The sequence below is a fragment of the Balearica regulorum genome, chromosome 1 (genome assembly GCF_011004875.1).
Source record: "Balearica regulorum gibbericeps isolate bBalReg1 chromosome 1, bBalReg1.pri, whole genome shotgun sequence".
Classification (NCBI taxonomy): domain Eukaryota; kingdom Metazoa; phylum Chordata; class Aves; order Gruiformes; family Gruidae; genus Balearica; species Balearica regulorum.
Window position 1 is genome coordinate 56,592,869 of NC_046184.1, and position 27,774 is coordinate 56,620,642.

The 27,774-nt window shown below is 44.1% G+C and overlaps 1 protein-coding gene across 1 annotated transcript; it reads right to left on the minus strand.

Annotated features, from left to right (window-relative positions):
- Nucleotides 1-4,941: 4,941 nt before the first annotated feature.
- On the minus strand, nt 4,942-27,727 carry FAM83F (family with sequence similarity 83 member F). The gene is made up of 5 exons (XM_075752165.1): nt 27,272-27,727; nt 23,268-23,435; nt 14,965-15,086; nt 13,670-14,382; nt 4,942-8,830 (listed from the first exon to the last, which is right to left on the minus strand). The coding sequence occupies exons 1-5, from the start codon at nt 27,725-27,727 to the stop codon at nt 8,766-8,768; spliced, it is 1,524 nt and encodes a 507-aa protein (XP_075608280.1). The 3' UTR covers nt 4,942-8,765.
- Between the last annotated feature and the right edge of the window lie 47 nt (nt 27,728-27,774).

Consider the following 27,774-nt stretch of genomic DNA (forward strand, 5'->3'; position numbering starts at 1 on the left):
CTCAAACCTGACTACTTGCAAACCCCGTGACTCACTTGCTGTCCCAGCTCTGCTTCTGCAACAGTTGGCAGCAAAGTCAACCCAGGATTGTGAGTATAGCTTTCTGTGTCACCTCCTCGATGGAAATCTGCCAGCAGCTTCGCTGTGGCCACCACAGGATCCGCTGCTGGGAGTTTGAGGTGGGACTGTGTGGGCAAAGTCCTTAGGCTGACTCCTGGGGGCAACTATAAGACTTCTTGGTACCGGGAGAGGAGGAGGTAATCAAGATTCCAGTGGATTTCATCATGCACAAACGACCCTTCTCAAAACACCAGGTTCTTTCTTCCTCACTTGGGGAAAAGGCAAGCAAAAACTCCAAGGCTTTCTTCCTAATCCTGCCCTAAAGCAACTCCTGGATTGCTAGAGGAAAGTCATCAGTTTGTTGGGGCTTGCTTGCTTTTCTGAAAGAGAGCAAAATGTTCTTTCTTTTATGACTGCTCTTCTGGATTTAAGGACCTTGCTAAAAAGAAAGCGTGTTTCCTCTCAAGAGCCCTGAGCAGCTCAGTTTTAGTCTGTTTGCTTCAACTGCTTGGGCCACACTTGATTTCTGCTGCTGGATTGCTTCTTGTCATTTAGGATCCTATAGGGCCTAAGCCAGCCCTGGTATCTGTTGTAACCTATGGTCCTGCTTCCGCAGGGGAGTGCTGATGCACAAAGAGCAAGGCAGTACACTTTTAAGCTACTCTTCCAAGACATTCCAGACCAGGGCTGTCTTCAAGACGACAAGGAGGCTGTGTTTATCAAGGGATCCCAATTCCTCCAGGTGACCTTCTGTTGCAGCAATTGCTTTTGCAGCAATATTCAATGCAAAGACCCTACAGCGTTTCCAAGAGTGTCCTCGTGTTAACAACGCTGCTGTGCATGGGTGAATTCCCAATGACTTATGCCAAGCCCTACTTACGTGCAAGATTTTGAAACAAGATGGAGCCTGCTTGGAACAACACCCTCCTTTTGGCTGCAGGGTACAGCATCTGTAGCTGGCGCCTGTGCTTGTCTGTCTCTCTCTTTGTTCTCGTGAGTCTGTCTCCTCGGATGCAAAAAGGAAGCTGTTGGTCATACTCTGCTGTCAGTAACTCCAGCGTAACCCCATTGGGTGCAGGGAAATTAATCTGGATTTGCAGAAACATAACTTTAGCTCTGTAGCTGAATTAACATCTTTAAAAGTGGTTTGGAAATTGGTGAGAAACCAGTAGAGACCGCTCCAACTTTTCCTTTCAGAAAACTTTTGATTTATTGAAATGCTGCAGTCATAAATACAGAACAAAGGAAGTGAATATATTACAGTGTCCGCGTTGTGAAAGGGCAACGGCAGACGCTTTGATAAACCAGGAGACAGGTCATTATTTCAGTGCAATGCCTGTCAGAACTTCTACCTACTGTACCTCTCCAAAAAGTTATTTTTTAACTTCCTTCCTATAAGATTTATTAGACTGTGAAGGAGAATCTCAAACAAGTGGTAGAATAATTTACCAAGTCCTAGAAAAGGTACATCGGTGAATTGCCTTGCATTGTACTGGGGCAACGGACCAGACGACCTGGTGGCCTTTTCCATTTCTAATGTCTATGATTATTGCAGTTATATCTCAGGACACTCACCAGAGCCATTTTCTTCCTTTCAGTGGCAGCAAAATGTCACTAATGGCCATGCTAAATCAGAGCAACTGATCCTTCTGCAGATGTGTTGTGCACTTAGCAAGATGGCTATAAATGATCCCACTTTGTTTAGATTTGCTATTTTCTGTTTCTGCAGTGCAAGTGCTCAGCACAAGGGGACTGCCAGCCAAGGGAAAGAATTTCTGGTAGGAGATTAAGGATAACTAAGGAAATGGTTGCATGACCTATAAAGAGAGGATCATAAATATTGCAACAATAAAACCAATAGCTCTTTCAAAGTTTAAATAGCTTTTCTTTTCAAACACTTGAGGTAAATGCCCTTTTCCCAAGGTTGTCTAGCCTTGAGATTTTGTATAGTTTCACCAAATATACTGTAATTTCTCAGGGAGCTAGCTTTTCCTTTTAATTATCTTTCTTTGTGGAAGCGTCCCCTCCACAGAAGCTAGACCCCAGCTACCTGAATGTTCCTTATTGCTGCTTCTAGTACTGAAGTTTCAGAAAAGCCAGAGCATACTACTACTACTAAGATATCCTTGCATTTCTTAAGCACAACACCCACTGAACAATGCAAGAAGGGGCAAGTATGGTTCTGCCCTTTATAACCAAGCAGCAACACTTGAGGTGAACCTCAGACGCAAGGGTCTGCCTGCATAAACACGCAGGTATAACACTTATATTCTTCACAAACCCAAGTGTGCAAAACCCCAGACCTGGGCTGCTGCAGCTCTGCAGATACAGACAGCTGACATTCCTATCCCACACACCCTGTTGGCATGCAAGACATTGCCTTTGTTTTTTCTGCTTGGTGTGGGATCCAGCTCCAGAGCAAGCAGCCCACTCTCTTGCGTGCTTAATTTTTTCCCCCCATTCTCCATCCTACCACTAACCTGTAGCCAGTTCAGGGGAAGCACAGACCAATGTGTTCCACCAGCCGCACCACAAGGATGCTGATCTCACAGAAGTGTTCCTATTCCTTTGTCACCCCACGTTCTCACGTTCATTTAGCTCATAATGTCTTAGCTCTTGGCTTGGCAGTACTGCTTTGGGTGCTTTTAAATAAAGGGGCACAACACCTGCCACAGGACAAAGGCTGGAGAGCCCTGATATTACTGCTCCATCCCACAATCTGTTGGCTATCAGTCTGATTGCAGAAAGCAAAATCCTTCCTCTAACAGCCGCTCCGGTTAGGTAAGTCAAATAGCTGAAGAAACATGGGTGTTCATTCAGCCCACAGCAGGTGTGTGCCAAATCCTCCCCCGAGCCCATGCAAAATGCTGATCAGTCCACAGCCCGCTGGTGCAACATACTTTTCTTTCTTGCACATTGGAAATTTGCTACTCAAAAGCTGGTTTTGCTTTAAATAAATTAAAAAGGCAAAGTGCCCCCTGAATACAGTCAATACTCACACATGGCAAATATCCTTAACCTGACATCCCTGATCCTTCCCTATGCTACTGTATGTATATGCATTAAAATCAGCTCTTATTTTCATGTTCTAGGTTTCAGGCCCTCTATAATAGCTACAATCCTCATTATTCAAATGTTGTAGGTTGCCTCTCTGCTTTCTGCACAAGTTTGGTTGTTTGTGTTTTCCTGGTTATGTGCAATTTCACACATCCAGTGTGTATAAAATCATGGCTTTCAGCACTCTTCTGTCATCTAGAAGTTGCTGTTTTCTACCTGAGACAGGCAGAAGAGCTGTTTTATGGCTACAGTTCCCCTACAAGTGACATATCTAATGTTTTAGAAAAAGAAAACAAAACCTAACAAGTCAGATGACAAGGCAGAAGCTGATACTGCAGACAGACAGGCTGGAAAGGAGAGAGAAGCAGGATCAGAAACATCTCCAAAACTTGAGACATTGACACATTGTGTTACAAATTTAGGATTACACCAGTTACTCTGCCGCAAAGTCCTTGTGCAGACACTTCTCAGCTACTGTCCCTTGCTTCCCTATCTTGCTGAAAAGCACAGCAAGTTTGCCCGCACTAGGAGTGAGGATGGAGCAGCTAGTCTGTTACGCTGTGGTTTTCTGTACCCTAACTCCCCAAGTACACGTGCCCAGGCTTGCAAGTAAGATCAGAAACGGGTGGTGTGCAAAGACTTAGGTAAACATCTGCCAGCCTTGCTGCGTGCATAAAGGCCTTACCATTTCATCTACATCCATAGGTTTCTCTTCCAAGATGGTTCCTACAGTCACTGACTGTGCTTATCCTAAGACTTGCTATTAACGAGGATTCCCAAATTTGCATTTCTTCAGCAGGCCAAGGACAGGGGACATAAGGTCTGGGGACAAAGAGGTCATTCATTCCTGAACTGCTCCCTGATTTTGACAGAGCACAGACAAAAGTGTCAAGAAAGAAGAGAAAAGTGTAGTATTAAAGCAGCAGTGAAGCGATGGGAAGGACAAGTTTATTTTACTTTCTTGGAGAACCTCCCTAAAACAAGTGCAGAAAAAGGTACAAAGTGATGGTGGCACTAATACTTTAAAGAAAGTGGTTCAGGATCCATGGAGCCCTGACATACTCTGAAACCAGCTTGGATTAGACAGACTCCTCTTAAACAGGACAAATGCAATTGCTATATGGACTTTAAACACTGAAAGAAAGATGAAGATTTTGTTTACTGCAAATACTTTTTCATGTACCTTAATGCCCAAAAGTAAAATAGAGGCTGGACTTATTCTGAAACATGGTCAGGAATTTTAAAACAGGCTTTTGTATACACAAACAAAGGGAGCATGGGAAACAAGAGCTTGGGAGTTACTTAAATGTCAAGGATTACAATGTACCAGGTAAAACTGCAATGTAGTAGAGGGACTCAGTTTCATAAATGAAATGTCATTGCTGATGGGTACAAATTATATAAGAAAGATGGAAAGGAAAACAGAGGTGGCACTTTGTCAGAAGCATTTATAGCTGCAGCAAGGTACAGTTCAGCTGCAAAGAGAGCAGTAGTGAAAAATAAAGAAAATAAAAACTGAAATAAGCATCTGCTACAGCCCTACTTCAGCAATGAGAAAGCAGGAATGACTTAGTCTCTTCTCAAGGTACTCAGAGTCACAGGACACTGTACTTGTGGGGAATTTACCTGCCCACACATCTTTTAACGTGCACCGCCAAACATTGGCCAAAGATGTTCATGTGTTAGAGCAGGTTTCTGTGTAATCCAGATAGTGCAGGCTCCTGACAAATAAACAGAAAAATCCCCAAAACCCAGGAACTGCAGCTGAGAAATTAAAAGCGACACCAACGAACAAACTATCCAAATGTAACATAGTAAAGAGTTTATTTGTTTGACTTAGAAAAGGTCTCTGGCATAATTCTCTGGATACACGTACATTACATATACAAATGCATAACAAAACAAACCCAGAAGGCACACGTTCAGCCCAGAGGCTCATTCAGAACCACCCACCATTTCACGCCAGAAAGAAAGAGCGAGCTGCCAGCCCCAGCTTCGTTACTCTGTCCAAAACCAGCACCGCAAGTGTAGACCCCATGGTATGCCATGCAGATCAGCAAACCCGGGCTGACAAGCCAAAGAGTCAACAAGATCCGGAGAACAGGCGCCCTCTTGGGATTGTCCAGGGTCAGGCCACAGATGCCAAAGAGAGCTAATCTTGTTCTTTAAAATAGCAACAGAAAAACAAATGTCTCCCGTCTTTCCTGCCCCCCTTGGGAGGTTAGCGGCTTGGTTGCAAGAGGCGGCATCTTGGGCAAGGACCAAATGATAGCTTATCTGAAGACTGCCGTAGGTACTGCTGTACCTTCAGCCTCCGCTGGCAGACTTCCAACAGGATCCATAACCACTGCTCCTCGCCCCTCTGCCCCCCAGCACCACCAACCACATTTTATCTGGAGAGTGATATTCATTTTACAGATCACAGCCTCAGGTTTGTAGCACTCATCAAGAACCACAATTAGCAAAACTAGTCAAAATAAATGCGGTCACCTCACCCAGACTCAGATTGGTTGCCATAGGAGCAGCCAAATAGTCCAAGTTCAGCTGATGTTATCTTCAGGGAAGAACAAGTTCCACCAGAGTCTGAAATATCCATTGTGGATCAGCAAGGCTGCATGCGTCCCCAAAGAGTCACGCTGAGTTTAAGGAGCAGATTCATATCATGCAAGAAAGCAAGTTTGCTCTCTCAAATTAAGTAATTAAACAGTGTGTGATAAGCCTAAGGAATTCTACTAGCCCCTGGAGTCAAGGCATGAGACTCGACTTCTGTGACAGAGGAAGGAATTTAAAAACAAGTGAACATTGCTTTTCAGGAACTGGTGTGGCAACAAAATAGGACAAACAGGTGAGAGACACTCTCTGGAAAGGAGATCCTGTTAGCTGACAAGGTTAAAGAAAAGTGCTCTCACATCTGTCATAGGAAAGAGAAAGTAAAGCATGTTAATAAGCAAGCACAGAAGGAAAGGAAGGACAAGTGAAATCAGCCTCGGCCTATCTTTGAAGTCACTCCACCCACGATGAAGCAAGACAAAACCAAAGAGATAGAGGACTTACTGGAAAACCTGACCATATATATCAACATGGTACTAATTAGTTAATTAACCTATTGCACAATTAAAAAATAAATAAATATTTTTAAAGTCTGGGAGAACAAGGAAGCACCAGATGACAATGTTCTTACCAGAACAAAAAGTGGAACAAGGTTGGCCTGATAAGTTTATCTCTGATCTCTGCTAACAACGTGAAATAAATACAAGGAGACAAAAAAAAAAAATCTCCCAAATGACTAGAGAATAACAGAAGTATGGCAAAATCAAGCCATTTTAGACAATCCTACAAGCATACAGTGAATAGCTTTCGGCACATGAGCCATACACCTGAAGCCAACAAGGGCAACTCATGTATTAAGTTACTTCTATGTCCAAATGATGGTGTCACTTCCAACAACTCTTTTCTCCCATTAACAGGAACAATTTGATAAAACACTGCTTATGATAGGAGCTGAGAGACCCAGCTGTAAAACCACAGCTTGTTCCCAGAAGGCTATATAGAATAGCTATATAGACTAGCAAGCATTTAACGCACTGAGTGAGGATGAGTAAGTTTAACAGAAGGCACAATACCTTTGGTATTTTAGGGTCTCAAGATGTTCCACAGGGTAAACTCAGAGTAAAACAAACTGCTTGCCATTCAAATTAAATACACTTCCAGGAAAGGCAGTTAATCAATTAATCAGTCAATTACACTTTATCATCGACTACAGACAGCTGTTTCAGTGTAACCACCATTGCTGCAACCCAGCACTTAGAAGAGTCTTTGGAACAGCTTGTTTGTGTTGGGAGTGCAGCAGTTGCTTTTGTGGTGAATTCCTTGTGCAGTGAAAAACTCAAATGGTTTCTCTAAGCAAAAAGAAAACTAAACCTGTGTTTTTCTAATGTCTGAATAGGTTTTTGGCAAGTAGGTATGTTAGTTTTCAGGTGCCTACTTACAATTAGAATTATTTTTTCTTAGGTATCACAAGAGGGCTTATTTATGACAGCAGAGTATGTAATTTAGATGGCAAGAAAGCCGAGTGAAACATCAATCCACACGCTGAAGAAACAAAAACAACCCACTTCTCCACTCTGTTAGTGGGTAGAACTGGAAAAGGGCCAGTGATCAAGAGGATAGAGGTCCTGTGTAATGAATAGTTACATATACCATGAACCTACAACTCAGAAAAAGTGATGACTGAGGACATATATGATATAGGTCTGTAAAATCACAAGTGGCAAGGAGACAAGGAATAGGGGTGGTCATCGCTGTATCTGACAGTGGAAGAATTAGAGCCACTTGATGAAGTCATCAAGAAAACCACTAAAACAGCCTGAAAGCAGTTCTTTTTCATACCACACAATGAACTCAGGGTTCACTGCCACAGAACACTGTGGAGGCCAAAAGTAGAAAAGGATTTTTAGAAAGGGACTAAGTTCATTCATTCAGGCCAGGTCCAGGAGGAACTGCCAGTTCAGAAAGTCCATACACTTTTGGAATGGTGTCAGAGAAAGACCTCTGTGTACAAGCTTTATATTTTATGTTTCTGTGATCACCTGTTACTGGCTATCCTCAGAGACAGGATAGCAGATAGATGGCCTTTGGTCTGATTGCATGCAGTGCTTCTTATGGATCAAAGCTCTCGATTTTGGCATGATTTAGAGTTTGGAAAGGTTAACTTCAAAAAAAAAAGAAAAAAGAAAAAAAGGAGCATTGAAAAGCTTGTATGCTTCCTCTGCTTCCTCTTTCAACCCTCAAAGATGTGCTCCTTAATCATTCAGTTTCCATGAATGGTAAAGTATTGCTGAATTTTAGCAACAAATAGGATTTTGTAACAGCCACTGAAGGCTGCATTATTGCTCCCAGGTCCTGCCCAGTCCCCCTTATTAGGTATTTCTCCTGACCCAGTCTCAAATGCAGGTTAAACATCCCCCCATATTCCATTTTTTCCTCTTTATTATATTCTTGCAAAATCACTTTGTTCGACTGCTATATTTATGACATGAAACAGTTAAGATACTAATCTGTTGGCCTCTGCTAGCTAAGCCCTTCTCTTGGACCACTCACTTCTGCATGGATAAGTGACAACAGGAATCTACAAGAAGACTCCTTGTGGACAAAGGATTGCTACGCTGTCTGTAAACTTCCTTATTTCACCCAGAATTTGCCACTTTGATTGGATTTAGCCTTCCAGCCGGTCAGACCAATACAGTTCTGCAGTGCAGTAGAGTAAACAATGCAACACAGTGATTCTGAGTCTGTAGCTAGACAGACTGAAGTAGCAGCACAAGTAGGTCAAAAAAATCTCCTGCATTTATCTGGACACAGAGCAAGCTCTGAGACCAGTCATCACAGTTGTTTTTATATATAAAATAAGTGCGCACACAGACATATGGACTAATACATTCATCACTAACCCTCATTTAAGGGACTGACCATCCACAGTCTACGCTTCACCCAGTAAACGTGCTTTAACTGGGGGTGCCAGGTGCATCCAGGACCGTGCAGTGGCCTGACAAACCACGGCGTGAGGACTTGGCTGTAAGTTCAAAATCAATCAAGAAGTTACTGTTCCAGCTTGTTCAGTCTTCAGTTCTCCAGGCAATCCTTCACAATCAAGATAACACACAGGTAGATTGTTTGTTTTTATCACTTGTAGCGGAGTTTGGACCCAGGTTACCTGGAATGAAAAGAAGTTAAAAGTAATGTTAAGAAAGTAAGACCTGTATAAAGTTTGGACTCACACGTCAATCCTCTATTATTATTTACCATACACCTTGTATTGGACCTACATTATTCTGGACTCCCTCATGATTTTATTTCCTCCTATTGTGAAATGAAGAGTCACTAAAATAAGAGCACATTCAGAGTTTTCCTCACTGTGGAGGAAACCACTGGAGGAGTATTTCCAGGCTTTGGCCCGTACCCAGGCCAGCTTCAGTGGTATTCTTAGGTCCCAGCTGGCACTGAAAAACAGTCTGGCTATGACTTGGGTGGGAGGTTTTCCAAAGAGTGAGGGATGGGAAAAAAAAAATATAATTAAGGTCATCTCATCCATCTGATCCCCACACACATTCTCAGGAGACGTTTTTTCATGTCCAGTTTTAAACATCTCAAGTGCTGGTATTTCCACCATTTCCTTTGCAAGAGAAATCCTAAGGCCTCAGGGTCTCCCACTTAAGTGGCATAGTATGCTGCCTCAATTTTTTATCATCTTAGGGTTTTTTTTTTTTTTTCATTGCTCACTGTATGGATTCCTTCTGCTCCCCGGTATCTGTACTTTGCAATGCTTGCACTGCTGTCTGATCTCCTTCATTACAGCTAGCTGTTAGTTTGGATGCTGAATCTTAAAAGTGTCCAATGTTGGGGAATCCACCACTTCCCTGGGGAGATTATTCCAATGGCTGATTGTTCTCATTGTGAAAAATTTTCCTCGTGTCTAATCAGAATCTCTCCAGGAGTAATTTGCACCCATTGGCCCTTGTCTTTTCCATGTGACTCCCTGTAAAAAAAGGAGTCTCAATCTTCTTTGTAGCCACCATTTATGTACTGGAACATGGTGATGAGGTCTCCCCTAAGTGTTCTTTTCTCAAGACTGATCAAACCCGATTCTCTCAGCCTTTCATCATATGGCAGGCTTCCCAGTCCTATGATCATCCTAGTGGCCCTCCTCTGGACCCTCCCCAGACTGCCCACATCTTTTTTGTATAGTGTTTTCCTCACCTGTAGGTGATGGGGAAGAGAAGATCCCTCTCCTCTCCTCCTCCTTCTCTCCACCTTCTTCCACACTGCAACTTCTTGCTATCCACGTGGGAGGCTGCACTGAAACCTGCCCTCACTTTTGTGGCTGCTCTGTATGCTACTGCCTCCTCCCCACGTCTCCCCATGGCATTTCATTCTACCTCCTGTCCCCCTTTGACCCATTCCTCACCACCCCTGTTCCCCTCCCTGTCTGTATCACATTCACGGCCCTCATCTTTATTTTCGAAAGTGTCTGTTCTCCTCTGCTTAATCTCAACTCCCAACTCCTTTATTCTTCTCACTTTCTACTCTTGTCATCTGACTTTTTTCTACAGATCCTGCTACAGTTAGAGCAAACACCCTCCTTAAATGTAGCCAACAATGTTCTCCTCTTTCTCTTTAGAAAAGAGCCTGAAAATTCCAGTTACCGCCTGTTCATGATCCCACTTTGGCTAAAAAATACCGGTGACGACTAAGCAGCTATTTCTGCAGTATTGCAGTGTCCAGTGTAAATATCATTTCTTGTTGCAAGAAGTACCCAAAAATGAAACATGAAATCCTGCTATTAAGTATATGTGCTCTGCAACCAACACTCATGAGGAGCAAAGGCCAATATATGGAGAAACTCAGGATGGCAGACCCTCCTGAATGAGCCCACTTTGCTTCTTGCAAGGGAGAAAACAAAACAAAAAGCCAAGCGCTTTTCAAAGGCAAACAGCTTTCAAACCCTTGCAGTATTTCCCAGAAACTGCACACAGACATCAGTGTCTTTGCTGATCACAGTCTGCCCAGCAGCAGCTTAAAACGAATAAGATTCTGGTCAGGTTCAGAGCTGCTGCTGTTGTGTTCCTAAGAGGCAACAGTGAAATTCAAGGGTTGTTTCAATTTGATTATGCGGTTTAAGAAAGCCTTGTAAGACAAACCATGGTCTCCGTGCAGTGTGTTACGACAACGTCTCAGGATGTTAATTTGGACACTTAGTTTGGGACATTACTGTCTGCAGCCCTCGTATTTTCCAGACTTCCAATTCTGACTTGTAGGTAACGTTTCCTAGCACGCAAACACCCAGTCAGATTTTCAGACTGTCGCACAATGCACTTTCATCACCTCCCTTCCCAGTTCGGATTCTCTTCATCACCATTTGCTCTTACAAGACTGAACCTGACCTTTAGCCTGCTTGAATAATGTCTTTCAATTACTCTGCGAGCTACTCGGGGTATAGATCTGGTCTCTCTATGCATTTGCAAGGTGGGATGTGTCTCTGTGGTACTACAGAATTAATAGTGACTTTGGAGGCTGTGTGCACAGCCAGGCCCACAGGGCTTAAGTGTGCTGTTTAATCTTTACAAAAGGTAAGGGCAGCTATTTCAAACTGTGAAGCTCTGAATAATTGCATCCTAATCTGACTGCATACCAAGCACCTTCTCCCTCCTTCATTTCCACTTCTTACCTCCCTTCTGTCACCCAGAGTATCACAGCATCAGTTTTTTGAGGCCTGCTCAAAGATCACTTAAACTTTTAAAACTAAGTCAGTCCTACAGTTACCCAAGAACAAAGTGCCTCCTATTTTTATCTTGAAGCTGGAACGCTATTCCATGTCCATGTTCAATAATTTTTTATTAAATCCTAATGAAGCACATGCTACTGATTGAGTAGCTGCAGGATCCTCTGTGCTAACTCATTTTTTTCCTCTTTCTCATGACTCTCCATCTTTCTAATGTGCCCTCTATCATCTCTGTTCACATGCCACTTTGGGACCACTAGAGAAGCTTTCTCTCAAGAACAGTGATTCAGTTCAAAAGGAACACACAAGCAATGATCATCCTGCAGCCTTTTACAACACCAGATGACCTAAGTCTATTCACGCCATACCTCAAAAAACATGGAGTCTCCCATTGCCACCAAGAACAGGCATTCTCAATTTGCATAAAAGAAACAAACAAAAAATACTTGCATGGCCTCCTTGGAAAGACTTATCAGGTCAGGAAGAGCACAGCGGGAAGGCTGGTGTGCTGGACCTCTGCGCCTTCCCCGCACCTGTTCTCAGTTCTTCCTTCTCCTCTATTGAAAGAGGTGCCAGCCCTCAGAAGTAGCAGTGGCAATAAATAAAACCTGAACGTAATAGCATGATAGTGTCTTTGTGGAAACGGTCCAGACCAAGCATCAGACTGTCTGGCACAGATCCACTGTGTTAAAAGGAAGAGGGACATCCCTGCTGCCCTGACTGTGCAATGCTCCAGAAGGGCGCAGTGCCCCACTGATCAGCTAGAGGCATCAATCTCTTTCGTGCCTTAATCTGGGCCTAATTTCATCATGGCATTGTGGGAATGACAGGCTGTCTGCTTTAAAACAGCTGACAGCGAGAATGTAGGGAATCTCTGATATTGTGAAGTGCTGACAAATCAGAGATTACACAATTCTCTACTTGTGTCACTAGAGGGTAGTGCAAGCCCTCAGGTCCGTTCCTCTGAGAGGATATGCCCATACATCTCCCTATAGATCTTCACAGATTTTGTTGTTCCTGTCTCTGAGGAATGGGGCCCAGCAGCACATACTGTCTGTGCTCAAGACATAAAGTGACTTGGAGAGAGAACCTCTTTAGACCAGGGTTTACTTCTGCCTCCTCAAATGCCAAATACACATCCTAAAATGGGTCTACTATAGTCCTAAATAAACCATCCATGCCTTCTCTGATGTTCATTTGGCATTTTTGAGTCTCTCCATTCAGCAACAAATATTTCCAAGAACCTAATCAATCGCTATTGTTGACCTTTCCAGTACTGTGCTTTTCTTTTTGGTCTCAGGAGAATGTCTTTCCATTTCCTATCATGGCAGTCTCAAGGCAATTAAGTCTCTCTGCACCTGCATTTCGCATTCATCAGAGCACAGAATGGACAAGTAAGGCTGGACAAGTCAAGGAGAGATTTTCTCTGCAGAACTAGTTTATTTTCCCGCTGGTGCAGGATGTATTGACACCCAGCACAGTTCACAGAGAGGAAGACAACCAGGCTGTAGTCCATAGATTTACTTCGATCTTCAATCAAAACATCTAAAATGTTGGGAAGTTGGCTAGGAACTCATAAATTGGGAGAAATCTTTATCATTTGTGCCTTCAACTGGATGAAAACTTGGAAGGACTGAGTGAAAATATCAATCGTGTTAGCAAAGAAAGAAAGAAAGGTTGAGATCTAGTGCTTTTCCATAGCTTCTATTTTCACGACCTTCTCCCCCATTTCAGAAGGTGGTAACAGCGCAAATTAAAAAGACTTCCAGCCTCTCCTCCACTCCTTGCCCCTTCACCTCAATATAAACACATTTTCCTCTCTTCTCCACTGGTAACTTGTCATGGAAAACACACCTGACCAAAGCTAAATGAGGAAAGAAGGAGTCACACTAGAAATCTGTCTGCACCCTGCTAACCACTACAACACTAAGCATACTGCTGCTGTTTATTAGGGCAGTGCACTTCATGAACTGTACACACAACCTGTTTTACACAACGAGATGTTCAACCTTTCTCTCCCTTTGTCCCATACCTGCTTGCTGAGAAGTATGAGAAAACATTTACATGAGAAGTACCAATAAGACTGCCATTAAATTGCCTTCAACTTAAATTGCCTCTATCATTTGATACACCTTCTACTCTTCTTTGATCCCACTCATTTTAATGTAGAGGAAATAACAAGATCTACTCACAAGTGCCTATACTGAATATGTTTGCACCAATCACCCGAACTTGGAACAAGGGACACCGAAGCAGAATATGGTGAGGTTTTACCTGAGATGTCTCCAGTGCTCCGAACACTGGCATGGCCAATGCTGAGCCGCTCATATTCCAGTTTCATGTTCCCAAGGTCTTCTCCTGAATGTCCTTCACTGGCAAAAGAATTGGCCTCAATGCTTGAGCCTGGAGACCGTTTGGCCTTGCGACTGAAAAGCCCACTGGCAAACCGTTTTCCTTGCTTTGAATTGACTTGTGCATCTTCCTTCTTCACATCTCGAATAGACTCTCTGGATTTGGATTTATTTTTCAGGTCCATGTGGAGCCGGGAGAACAGTTTCTGAGGGCTCCGATTCAGCTTGTTCACGTTTTCCAGAGGTGGATCAATTTCTGGGAACTCTTGCTCCAATGTGATTAAGTCATTCAGAAACTGATTTAACCGTTTCTTTGACTCACTTGTTTCCTCCTTTTCCATGTTTCCCTGATTATCCTGCCTGTGTCGTGAAGCCCAGAGCATCATATCACCACGGGTTGCCCCCGCCACTAAACCGTACTTGGGGTTAATGAACTTCCGAGCCACGGTGGAAGAATGAAGGCCTGGCTTCCCAATTCCCAGAAGGAATGGGTTAGCAATACCCAGTTCCTTGTAGAAATTAACTTCCTCTGAGATGGCATAGAGCTCACGAAACTCAACGTCAAACATCTCCACGTGCTGTCCTGTCAAGACTAGCAGGATGTTTCTGTCAATGTGGGATGAACTCCATGTGAAGCTAAGAGTAGGAGACAGAACTGACATTAGATTTTTGGGTGCATACTTGACCCAGCCCACCTAACAATATCTAAGACACTACATGGGAATCAGTAGCATTATGCCATTTGCCCGTATGTCCTTGCCAAGATGGGCCAGGATAGATACGCGAAGCTCTTTATTATTGTTCTTCATTAGGCATGCAGACCAGATCTGGAAGAAAGGCTGTAAAGCTCTGAAAGATAGTTTACCCTCTTAAAAAAGCAACATTGCACCAAGAGGAGGAGTCTCCAGACTAAAAACCTCACTGAAGAAAACACAGCACAGTGGCTGACAGGGAGCCCTTGCAGACCACCACCTGATGCAGTGTGGAACTCTCTCTAGCCCACTGAAACGGTCTGCTAGCATGGGCATGTTCCATTCTCCCAGGATCAGCTGTGCTCTATGCCACCTTCTCTGTCGTCCCACCCCAATTTCTACAGATGCCACAGAGATTACAGAGGGTGGGATAAAGGGAATGACATGGGAAGAAGTCTCTCGAGCAAAGCCACAAGCCATTCTTTACACAAAGAATGTAGCTTTGCCTTAAGCAAGAGCGACCCACCTGTATGATCCCGTGGCCACCTTTTCACCATCCACCATCAGGAATCGGGATGCCAGTGTGCCTCTGATCTTCCCTGCTGGCATGTAGAACCCAACTCCTGTCACAGAACGTATGCGGATATTCTAAGAGGGAGGTGGAAAGACAAAATGTCACAATAAATAGGGCAGAGAATTAGATAATTGCCAGCTCCAAGTCTTAACATGTCACTCACATTATCTCACTACTTCTGGGACTATTTTGTATCAGCCACCAGAAATCAGAAGGGCCGCAGAAAGGAAAGCATAGTGCCGTAAGACCTCTCGTCATCCCCTATCTATGCAAGTCGCTCGCCTCCATCAGTTTATAGCCCCGTCCAATGGGTCAGCAGCTTTGTAACCCTGCCTGCTGTCTTCAGCTATTCATCTCAGCCCACTGGCAAGACAATGCTTTCAAAATCAAATAATCCTCCAACTCCAGTTCTGTGCTGTAGCTCAGAAGGCCCAGCCCAGTTCAGGGGAATGAATCAGAGGAAGCTCTGAGTCACGTCAGCATTCTCTGAATCCTGATCCCTGTTCCACGGCACTCGTGAGCTCTTCTCCAAACTACGTTAGCAGGACCACAAAACCAAGGAACTTTGCAACACCTGTGCAGTGCAAAGGGCACAATTACTTGGAGAGTAATGTATGAGACAGGTCTATATTAGGTTCTTTTTGTGCTTGTGTTCCGATTCCCAACAACACATGGCTGGACAAAACTGGGCAAATTAGAAGATTGGACAATTTAATTATTACAGAAGAGAGGAGGAAACAATTCTATGGCTCAAAAGATAGATGTTTCCTGTCTGTTACAACAAAAAGAGAACTCTGACCTTTATAATTTTGCTAAGGACCACAAATAGTTACAGTGTCCACCCAGATTTCTGACTGTTCGATGGAGAATGGAAAAAGACAGAACTTTTTTTGAACAAAAAGAGTAGGATAAGTGTCTGTACTGATGTCCTGAATATATCAGCAAAGAATTATTTCTGAAGAAGATGAAGGAAAAACTTTTCATTAAATGAATGGAAGTAGTTAGAAACAGGTAATACCTCTCACCAAACTTCCTGTCTCACACTCTTTGGCCAGCAAACCTACAAGTAATGAACCAATGCACTACCAGACACAGAGATAACACAGATTTAAGGTTACATGATTTTCAACAACAGATGTGTGCCTGCCCTTACTATAAGAATCACAGAATGGTTTGGGTTGGAAGAAACCTTAAAGATCATCTAGTTCCAACCCCCTGCCATGGGCAGGGACACCCTCCACTAGACCAGGTTGCCCAAAGCCCCATCCAACCTGGCCTTGAACACTTCCAGGGAATATATCTGCACACTGGACTGAGTGTTATTCTGCTCATGGGTCCTGGCTGCATGAGGCTGAACTGCCAAACTGTCTAACATGAAACACCCCCTCCCCCAAAACCACTGATTGTCAGTGTAAGTTTAGAGCAAATTATCTTGTCACTCTGACACACAAATTTAGACCATTTGCTTCATTCCACCATCTGTTTCTGTAAGAATTCTTTTAACAATGAAAGCTAAAAGGTCTGGAGTAATAAATGCAGGGTTGGGAGTCAGATAGTCCCAAGGGTAATCACAGTCCTAAAACCACTCCCTGTGATGTTCTGGGAAAGTCAATTCACCTTTGCCTCATTCTTCCCCCATCTGCAGAGCAGGAGAATCATGAGGATTTGGCTAATGCTCGCACAGCCTCAGATCCCACAAAGAGCTAAGTCCTATTATTATAAACCTCACTGACAGCTTAAATATTGATAGGCTATAAAAATCTGCATGCAGGAACGAGTGATTATAAGAATGCAGATTTATCTAAAAAAAAAAAAAAGTTTTCTGACTATAACTCTTACCTTTTGAATCTGCTCCTATTTTCCCCACTAAAATACAGCAGTGGCAGTACAAATTCTGACTAACAGTAACTGATGATACTACTATTTTGCATTCATCTATTGCTTGATCCGTCTGGAGTCCTGTGTGGGCATTAGCTAATTAATGCTCCCAACACTGCTGAAAGTATTATTACCCTGTTTTAAAGACGAGGAGCCTGAGAGAGAAAAAGATGAAGTGACTTGCCCGAGGCCTAGCAGTGAGTCACATGTGTGGGATGCTGAATGCAGGTTGGGTAGAGCTCAGGAGAAAGGGTGCCCTTTCCAGTATTTAGAACAACATTTGTAGTTGGCTGGCTGATCACCTGAAATATTTTTTTCCCGGCTGACTAAAGCTGGATGTGGGATTTGCCAAATCATGGAATATTGACTGCAAGTGTCAAGAAGGACCTCTGTTCTTCAAATCCATCAACAGCTCTGACATGTCACGTACCTTTGTGAATCAAGAAATATCAGCCTCTGTGAGCAGAAAGTTTCTTAGCATGTAACAAGTGTGGATTTTATTGTGTTTGTATGTTGTATCACCTTCTTTTGGTGGAAAGAAAGCACATTTGAATTTCTGCAGTAACTGAGCTACACATAACGCTTAGAAAGGCACAGAGGGGACAGAACCAAACAGCTGAACACATAAACCTCCTTGAACAAAGTAGGCACAGGAGTGCATAAATACATCTTGAATTGCAGAAAACAAGCACAAAGTCATATAAACATCGAGTCACTTAACAGGTTATTTGTATAATGTTTTCTGCCTTGAAGGATCTTGGAGCATTTGTAGACTGATATATCAAGCTGTACAGAGGAGAAACAAGCCTGAATTCATGTACTGAAGACTATACAACAACAAAAGAGGAAAGACAAATATAAATGAGGTGCGATTGTAGCCATTTTTTGGGGCACTAGTGTTACAGTAATAACAAATATTTTGAGAAGAGGACCAGTTAGTTCACTGGATAAAAATGACCCCTCCAGATCTGTATCCTTAGAGAAGCCTGCCTAAGGTTTGTCATATCCTGGCTTATGGAAGCTGCAGTCTGCATTAAATTTCCACATTTCCTTTACACAGGCTCGCACCACTCCTCATCACAAGCAGTGACTAACATCTCCCTGGCAGCAACTTAATACCGACTGGTAACTCTCAAGCCTGACAGAGCATCCGAATACAAACAGTGAAGAAATCAGTTTTTCTTGCTTTATTGTGATGCACTTTTAAACCTTAGCCTGAATCCACAGGAAGTTAAATTAGACCCAGTTTAGAAAGTCAGTAATAGGTTGTGTTGTGACTGATACTAAGTTGTCATTTGACAGACCTGGGCAGTAGTGCTCACAAGCTGGGGTTGAGCAGGGGGGGATACACGAGACGGACCCTAAAGGGAAGCGTTGTAAGTACTTCCACCAGGGAATCCTGTGTGTACCTTCCCTCTTAGAACAACCGTTGATATAAATGTTGCAAAGCAAGCAGGGATATCTTTATTTCAAGTTGGGACAGACAGCATGAACGACCTCTATAAACTAACAGATGTAAAAGAGATTAAGGACAGGCAACAGACAAAAGCAGTAGCTGACAGATGACAGTGACACAACAGTCCCTTATATTGACTGTGTTTCTCAAAATGTGGAGAGCCCCTTTCTGTTGTCCCTGGAAAAATCAGATCCCTTCAGTCAAGAGAATCTGTTGGGGTAGCTCCTGCCCTTTGTTTTCTTGTACTATGCTTCACCTGAGCACAGAGCTGAGGGGGAGGCCTCAGATGCCTGTTATTTCCCACTCTAAAATCCTAGATGGAAGTACCACAGAACGGGGAGAGAGGAAGAGAGACAGGAGATTCATGGGGACAGGACCACTGTAACAATAGTAAAGGAATTTTTCTTACTCATGGTCTGCAAGATTCTAATTTCTGGTGATCAGACCTCCAGGTCAGAGAGATGGGTGGTTGGTGCTCATATTACACAGGGACACAAAAGCAGCTACAATCTGGAAGCAGCCACCAAGAAATGCTGGGAAATACTGTGGACATATCCTATGTGTTTGCCCTGAACAGTTTTGGAAAAGGCATGCTTGTTGACAAAATAGTAAAACTTGCAGGTAATCAAGTAGAATAGGACGGAATGCAGCTAGCTGGACCTGGCCTGCCAAGGTCAGTACGAGGTATTATTTATTTGGGTCTCTGCAAAAAGAGAGCCTTGTAAGCCCCCATTTTCAAAAGGGCACAAGCAGCCCAGAAGAATTGTCTAACAGATAATTAAAAAACCAGCAGCACTGCATCACATTACATTCAGCTTCCCTCTCACTTGAGTTAGGAATTGATGAGGAAAGATATGAAATACTGAAATGAAATTCCAAAAATTTCTTAGGCAGAAACTTTTAAGAATTCCTGGAGTGAGGGGAGGAACTCCTTACATGTTAGGGAAAATTAATGTAAAAATTAACATGAAGGTGAACTTCCTGCAGGTAACTCATTCCCTGGGCTTGCTTGGAGCTCTAGGTGAACTCCCAGTCTTTGAGCAGGAGTGTCTGTTACTGGGGTCTTGGTTAGCAGAAGCATGTGGAGAAAGAGAACGCATCTAAAAACTGGTGAGAACACTCACCCTCCGGTCAACAAAAAGAGAACTTTTTGCAAGGCTATGAATTTTCTGTCTATGAGAACTTTGATTCATCGTGATATCTGAAGAACACTCTTGTGTCAAACATAACAGAAGTCTGGCAAACCATGTCATGTCGACTCAGGAAGCCATATGACTCATACACACAAGACATGCTCTTACTAACATCCCAGGATGAATGTGTTGATTGAATTTAAATGCATTTCTAGTGATCTCTGGCCTTCAGACAAAAATTGCGATTTTCTCATTTCATGCTTGGAGTCAGTAAAGAACTTTCTGTCTTTGCAGAATGAGGTACTGTCTTGTCTTCCTACAGCAGTTTCCCTCCTCCAAGACTGTCAGCAGATCATGATACCTTGCCATCTCAAAGCAATACAATAGCCAGGAATTTTGCAAAAACGCCCAGCACTGTATGTAGACAAAGGGCAAAATCCAGTGTTAACAGTAAATCTCGCTGTATTAGGACTGTTGAAGTATTCACTCTGCATTGGATGAACAAGGCAATGGAAACAAAAGGGCAGGAATCACAGAGCAATCTGAGCATCTGGTGATTATGAAAGACAGAATAAGCATCCTGACCCTGCAGCAATGACAGCCCATGGTAGTGTGTCATCTCTCTTTCCTTGGGATCAGAACGTGCCTCTAAACCTTAAGTTACACCCCACATTGCTGCAACTTTCTGAGAAAAAGCCATCCTGTAAATCTTGCACAAGCATTCCAAAGGAAAGGTGGGAAGAAGAGGAAGAAGGAAAAATGCAATTCCTTTGTTGACAAACTGTGGCCCACTTTTAGAAGAAAGCAAAAGGGTTACACAAAAAGACAGTGTAAGGAGAGAATGTGTTCCCTGTTGCTGAAACTTTGTAGAAAAAACTCAGACATCAAAGCAGAAGTCAGGAGAAAGACATATCTCTAAGAAGAAATGCGTGAATGATAAAGTTAACTACACTAGAGTTTCTTGTTCTTCCTCAGTGTCCTGGTTTTGGCTGGCAGAGAGTTAAATTTTCTTCCTAGCAGCTGGTATAGCCCTGTGTTTTGGATTTAGGATGAGAATAATGTTGATAACACACTGATGTTTTAGTTGTTGCCAAGCAGTCAAGGACTTTTCAGCTTCTCCTACCGCCCTGCCAATGAGAAGGTGGGGAGCCCCCAAGAAGCTGGGAGGGGGCACAGCCAGGACAGCTGACCCAGACTGGCCAGAGGGATATTCCATACCATATGACGTCATGCTCAGTAAACAACTGGGAGAGTTGGCCAGGAGGCACACAGCTCCCGAACTAGCTGAGCATGAATTCTGGGTGGTGAGCAATTGTGCTGTGCATCACTTGTTTTGTATATTATTTTATCATTATTATTATTATCGTTCTCTTCCTTTTCTGTCCTATTAAACTGTCTTTATCTCAACCCATGAGTTTTACCTTTTTTCTTTTCAATTCTCTCCCCCATCCCACAGAGGCAGGGTGTGTGTGAGCAAACGGCCGTGTGGTTGTTTCAGCTGCCTTCTGGGTTAAACCACGCCACTCAGCAATTCCCCTCTGTGATCAAGCAATGTGGGACAAAATGATTCTGCCTGAACAAGCCCGGAGGCCCAGCTTGCCTTCTTGCTTTTCAAAACAACCCTCGACACATTACATCAATGAGGTGGGAGTGGGGAGAGTCCTCAAGGGGAAGCCTTAACCTTGCTTGAGATTCCTTGGGTACCTAAAGCCTGGTGTTAGGAGAATCACTATACGATGATTTCTGCCATTCTGACCCAAGCAGTACCATAGATACATCCAAGGCAGTCTTGGGCAGGATACTAAGAGGCCATCTTCCTTGAGAGGTAAATGACCTGTTTCCCCTTACAGGAAGACTCTTCCCAGTCCTTCCATAGTACCATAGACAGGAACAAACTGCATTGCCCTTAACAAGATTAACTAAAGCCTTAGCCATACTGGAAAAGGAATACAACCACCTTAAGGGGAATTTAAGATACAGCATGAGATAGCTGGGAAAAAATGAAGGACAGCACTCTGTGGGCTGGAGCTCTGCAGAAGAGTGAACAGCTAGGTCAAAGGATGTTAAAAAGTTCTTCTCAGTGGACTCTTCTCCTTCAGCTCAGCTTGTATTTGCACTTTTTTTTTTTGCTGAAGGAGTCTAATGAAAAACATAGCAAGGGCTGCTGTGAGAGAAGGGAAGCACAGAAAGGGCACAGAAGAGTTTTCTCTGCTTTTGATGGCATCGGTTCAAACTCTGCTTCTTTGGAAAGGGTAACGCAACTAGTGTTTATGCTGCAGGACCTAGTCACTGCTGTAGCACGTCACTATGATGATTGGTTTTGGAGTGCAAAGTCTGTGTAGATACCTATGGAGAAAGAGGTAAGAGGAAGAGCAGAAGGGGACTGCTTACTGTTTAAAGACAGAGAAGGCAGACAAAAAGGAACTCACACCTCTAATAGCATTGCAACTTTCTCTAAAATGCCAGGGCATCTTTTCATTCACTCTACCCAGGAGTTAAAATACGCAGTACTGAAGGCATCGTTCCTGCACATGATGACACGGTGAGAAAAGTACTGGGAAACAGGCACCGGAACAAATGGAACTACTGCTGTGATTTCACACTTTTGTACCAAAGAGACTCGAGCCTAGGCCACAGAATACCCCTGAAGCTTGAAGTGGGTCTATTATGATGTCGTCTGTGTCTTGCTTTCAAAGACACCAGAGGAAAGATACTTCCATCTCTGTTTTGGAGAAAGATGAGAAAGCTGCTCGGCTGGATGTCTTTTTTTGATGAAGTCCAGAAAGTCAGAGCAGAGTGATAGTTCACGGGAGCACTGTTCAGATATATGCAAGTCATTTTCATCCAGATTTAAGATGGTTCTCCTAAAATGGTTAATATGAGCCTCTATAACTATCAGAGCTTTTTTAGTTTTGGTTGTGTGGGTTTTGTTTTTTCTTAAACCATTAATCGAGTGTTTATGGAAGCTCTGCCCTTCCTCCAGGCAAAAAGGCACTTTTTTTATCCCCGCTGCTCAGAAGAACAGTTGGATCACAAAAGGGGCGAGTCTGGCATCCCATAGGTTGTTTCCAACCTAGCAACTTTTTCTCTATTCGGAACAAGTCTGTAGTAGTGACAGTGATTAAAAACCATGAAAAAAGCAAGGAATACAATACTAACTGTAAACACACAAAGGATTTCAGTCTGTATGTAATGGAATGAGATCCTACTGAGGCTGCTTCTGCCAGCCAAGCTGGGCTGACTACTGTGCTGCATGCACTATATGAAGGCATATTCTGATATGGAACTGGGGAGCAGCTATGCTCCTCAATCCCTATGTTCTCAGGCAAAGGAGGACTACAAGCTCGTTCACTCCCAGGTGATCACTGCTGGATAGAAGAGTACTGGTTTCACAGACTGTATGTGTCCTAGAACTGGGATCCATGCAGACAACAACTCCAAGAGATACTCTGGACTCCACTTTGAATCCTTGCATAGGAGACCCACAGGAATTTCCTCAGACAATTTTCTTCCCAAACAGGAATTTTTAGGTCACAAGAGCCAAGAAACTACATAGATCCCTGTCTCAGGTGAAAGACAAAAAACCCAAATCTTTTCCTTCTTTCTTTCTGTATTAGCAAGCCACTCTCTCATCCCTCTATGTTCCATCAACCCCTGTCTAAGTGCTGTGATGTGACTCATAGGGAGGAAGACATGTGTTTGCCTGTCCAAATGAGTTCCAAGATCCATTACAACTAAAAATGGCCACTGACCTGCAGGAGATAATGGCTGAGTACTGAATATCTTACCCGTATTTGCAAGTCACTGAGGTCAAGGCATCTGCACATTTCCAAGAAGAGCTTCACACCCTCCTCATCTAGGATTATATAGACTGGGATCCAGCGTTTATATGCTGCATCAACAATATCGCGGAATATGTCCCGGTCTGTAAATACATCCATGACCACTGCAATAATCTGGAAACAAGAAGACAGTAGACAGACAACTGAATAAAATATTAGGAACTGAAAGGGATTCCCATCACACTGGTGCAAAATAAAGGACAGCACTGATACCAAAATATGGAAGAGGATACAGGGGAGACAAAAGTACAGGGATGTACATGCCCGAGCACTACCAATAATCTTGTCATTTTCTGGCTTGGCTCCTGCTGCACTTTGGAAGGAGCTTAATAAATGTCTTGGAGAGTTCTCCTTCTTCTAGGGGAAGATGGCTTATTTCAGCAGCCTGAGGAATGCCAAAGCCAAACACCTAGTTTTCCTCTGTGTTGTGAAACTTTCATCGCCTCCATGAAGATCCACTTAAACAAAGACCACCACTGAAAATAGATTGAAAAAGAAGAGCGAAAAACACAGCTCTAACTTAATCAGAAGGTAACGGAAGAACGAATATGCAGAGGAATCAGGGCCTTAATCCTCAGCCATGGTGTGTAATGCAGACAACAAGAATTATTTTTTTTTTCCCTTTTTTCCCCAACTCCCTGTGAGAAGCCTGCTCTCAGGGCTGGCTTCATGAGGAATGTCTTATGGAACTCAAACATATACACCTCATATTTGTCAGGAAGGGACTGGGGAGGGAGAGGGGGGGAGAGAGAGAGAGAGAGAGAGAGACTCTGTGTGTGATTTTTTTTTTTTTTCAAGATTTGGAGGCAAAAATGATTGTTCCCTTTCTTCACATGTACATTTTTTCTGGTATAAAACTAATCCCTCTTTCCAGGCACAGATTTTACATAAAAACAAAAGGTTGCACTGACGTGACAGACAAGCCTGAACATTCATAGGATGAGTAACAACAAAACCAAGAAGGTTATGGGCAACTTTAATGCTGATCTTACATGTTTTGTCTTTCTCTCCCTTTCTGTATCTTTTACACCATTAGAAATATCAATTCACTTTTCTGCCTGAGAGAGTTATTCTCCCCAACATTCGAAAGGCTATGAATGAAGGAAACTACTGTTTTCCTAGTCCCACTGGGAAACATCAACTTGCCGGGTCAGAGCTCTCACGCTGACAGTATGCTAGGAATAGAGTTGCCTGAATTTTAATTTCCCAGGCACTGGGGTCACAGCGACAAGCCAAGCTGTGCTGGGGATGGCACATACAGGTGTGAATGGAGTTGAAGACTGGATCCAACAGTAGGATTTTCTTCACTTGAAGTTTGGAAGAGGTGCAGCTCAGTTTGCAGGAGTCCTCTACAGAAGGGGAAATAGTTCTCACCAGAGACCTTTTTCCTTTAAAAAAATGCCCTTGAATAAATTGCTTTTGGGAAAGTGATGCCACAGTAAATGTCCCCTACTGTGTTTGCTGAGTCTCTGCTTGTACGGCCAACAACAACCAACACATCTGCTCCATCAGGCTCCTTCTGTCAACAGTGCTTACACAAGCTTTTCTTTGTTAGAAAAGGAAAAAAAGAGCTGACATTGTGTTTATGCTCATCATTAACATGTAGGTTCCTGATACAGGTGAACTATGGTGGAGCTACATTATAAACTAGTAGTAAGTCCCTTGATAACTCCTGCTCAGCAGAACCGGATTTCAGGTCCTGCCTGGGTTCTTACTTCCCTGCACAAAGCAGCGAGTTGCAGGGAATGTTATTAGAACCTCTGAAAATTAAAATATGGTGAACTTGTGCCACTTTATTCCTGAACAACTTCATACACAGGTAGATTATAATTAAAAGCACAAAGAGTTCATGCATTAATTCAGGCCTGTTATGCTCCCTCTCCCCTCCACACACTGTGGTATGGATGTAGTTATTTAGGAGCAAGGATGCCAGATAATACTCATTTGAAGTAAGAACATCCACATAGGGAATGGATCAAGAACAGATAGCAGAAGTGTGATTTGTTTTCTTTCCATCTCCATTTGCAATGAGTCCAACAACTGCAGAGATTACTCCATGTCCTGGACAGACCATTAGTTGTTAGTACTGGCCTTGCAATATGAAGGGATGGTTCCCTCCAGGCTTTGGGGCCCTGGGTGAGTTCAGGCTTCTTTACAAGACTGTGGATTAAACCCAAGAAAACTGCAGTCCTGTACGAAAAGCAGATGAGCTGCCTTGCAGGTGGCACTTCCAAGCCAGCAAAACGTGCGCGGGGTTTATGGCAGTCTTCTCAAACCCCTGCCACAGCTGGTGATCTATCAATATTACCTAGGAGCGTTCCCAAATACGGCAAGTCAGAGCATGAATGTCTACCCCTGCAAGAGGTTTTCCCCATTCCTCTGCCTATTCTATGGATAACAACTTATCTACAGGGCCCATAGGTGTTCCTAGCTCTTCATAGGTATTTACAGATTGGCAAGCACTAACTTGCCAATCTCATTGCGGCAAGGGAGCTTAATTAGCATATGTTTGTAAAACACTGATGATAAGCCACCCACAGCCATGTGCCACATATTACTCGTATCTGTTTAGACCCCTCACCCCAAAAATAACCCAAAACAACCAGAACCTACTCTCATCTGCTGAATGAAAAGCAGCTACCTGGAGATTTTTTTTGCCAGGGCCAGCTCAGCTGAACACAGTAGGCAGAATTATCTACGAAAAGGACCATTAAACACTTAAATGGCTGTTAAACATGAAACCACCTTTGAGCTGGGAGGGGCACAGTTCGTCCAGTCAGTTAAAAAAAAAAATCTACAAAGGTATTAATTACTTTTAGGTGCCAGGCACAGCTATCGAAAAGAACAAAGTTTCCCAGTCCTTACACAGTCAGTGGAGGCATTTGCAGCAGCGGAAAGAGGATGGCAAGTTGCACTAAATTGGAGGGTAAACATTTTACAGCTTCTGGCTCTTCTGAACGACTGATCACACCAGTTGCTGAGCAGGATTATGGGGTGTGCACGTATTTCTGTGAGCAGGGAGCTGAGGAGATCACCCGCTGGATTAATGCCTCTCTGGCAAGTTTTCTGTGTTTCCCAGCAGATTTCGTTTTAACAAGTCTGCAAAGGTTGTGCGTATAGTGTGTGCTGGGAGAGGGGAGTGGGTGGAGGAGGAAATGACTGCTGAATTAGAAAGCAGAAAAAACAGCAGTAAAACTAAGAGCAGGAATGAAGTGTCTTATGCTGTTATGCCCTTTCCCCAGAGGGGATGTCAGCTCTGAAGAGGATCATTTCCTGAGTGGTCTTCCCTGGAAACTTCATCCAGCCTAGAAAAAACTCATCATTGCCCCCCACCTATTCAACAAAGCTCTTGTAGCGTCATGGCTGGTTTGTTTTCTTGCCAGAGGTGCCCTGTCACCACTAACAGTCCTTTCCAGCCAAAGGTAAACAAGAGGAGCAGCTGCATATTGTCTGGACTCCGGCTGCTTGCAGTCCAGGCTGGATGTTGTTGAGACCACAAAAAATAAACCCCAAAACCACCACCCCATAAACAAACTCTCTGCCCCATGTTTAACTAGGGATACCTGCACGTACAGGTGGCTGGCACAGCATCACAACCTGTCTTCCCCTGAGCCAGTGAATCACAAAAAGCAAAACACAGGTATAAAACCCCAATTTGGGGGGAGAAGGGGTGCAGGGGTTCAACCGCATCCTGGGCGTCAGCTTTGGCAAAACATAACACGACCGGTAACTAACTGCAGGGAAAGCCCTGCCTGATGGATGATGACCAACCAGAGGGCCAACACGCTCCTCCCGGTTCGGAGGGAGCCAGCGAGCAAAGCCTGGCCGCAGCAAGCTCTTGCCCCCCCTTCCACCCCACGGGCCCCCCAGCCAGGCCCTCTGCCCAGGCGTGAAGGCGGGCAGGGGTGGCCCATCGAGGGCGCCCGCTTCATGTGGCGGCTGGGCCCTACCTTCTGCGCCTGCTGGATCATCTCCCGCACCACCTCCTTCAGGTGGGGCGCGCTCTCCTCCTTGCGGGGGTGCGTGAAGAGGGCCACCCGGCTGATGCCCCGGTAGAATGTCTTATCGGTCCAGCCCAAGTCCAGCGGGGGCACCTCCGTGTCCGAGCACTCGGGCCAATAGGCCAGCGAGAGGGTCTCACCGCCGGGACCCCGTGCCACCTTGCCGCCCTCCCGGGGGTCGTCGTATCCCCGCCAGCTGCCCCGCAGGGCCTGCAGCTCCCGGCTGGAGAGAAAGTCACGGAGCTGCTCCTTCCTCAGCGCCTCCCGGTAGGCCGCCTCGCCCCGGGTCACCAGCGCCTCCAGGGCCCGGCGCTGCTCCTCGCTGTAGTAGAAGCGGGGCTGGGCCTCCGTTACCTTCTCGTTGACATGCGACTCGTCCAGCAGGAGCACCTGGGACTCCGCCATGCTGCCGGCACCCGCAGCGCCGGCCGGCCGGGAGGCTGCGGAAGGAG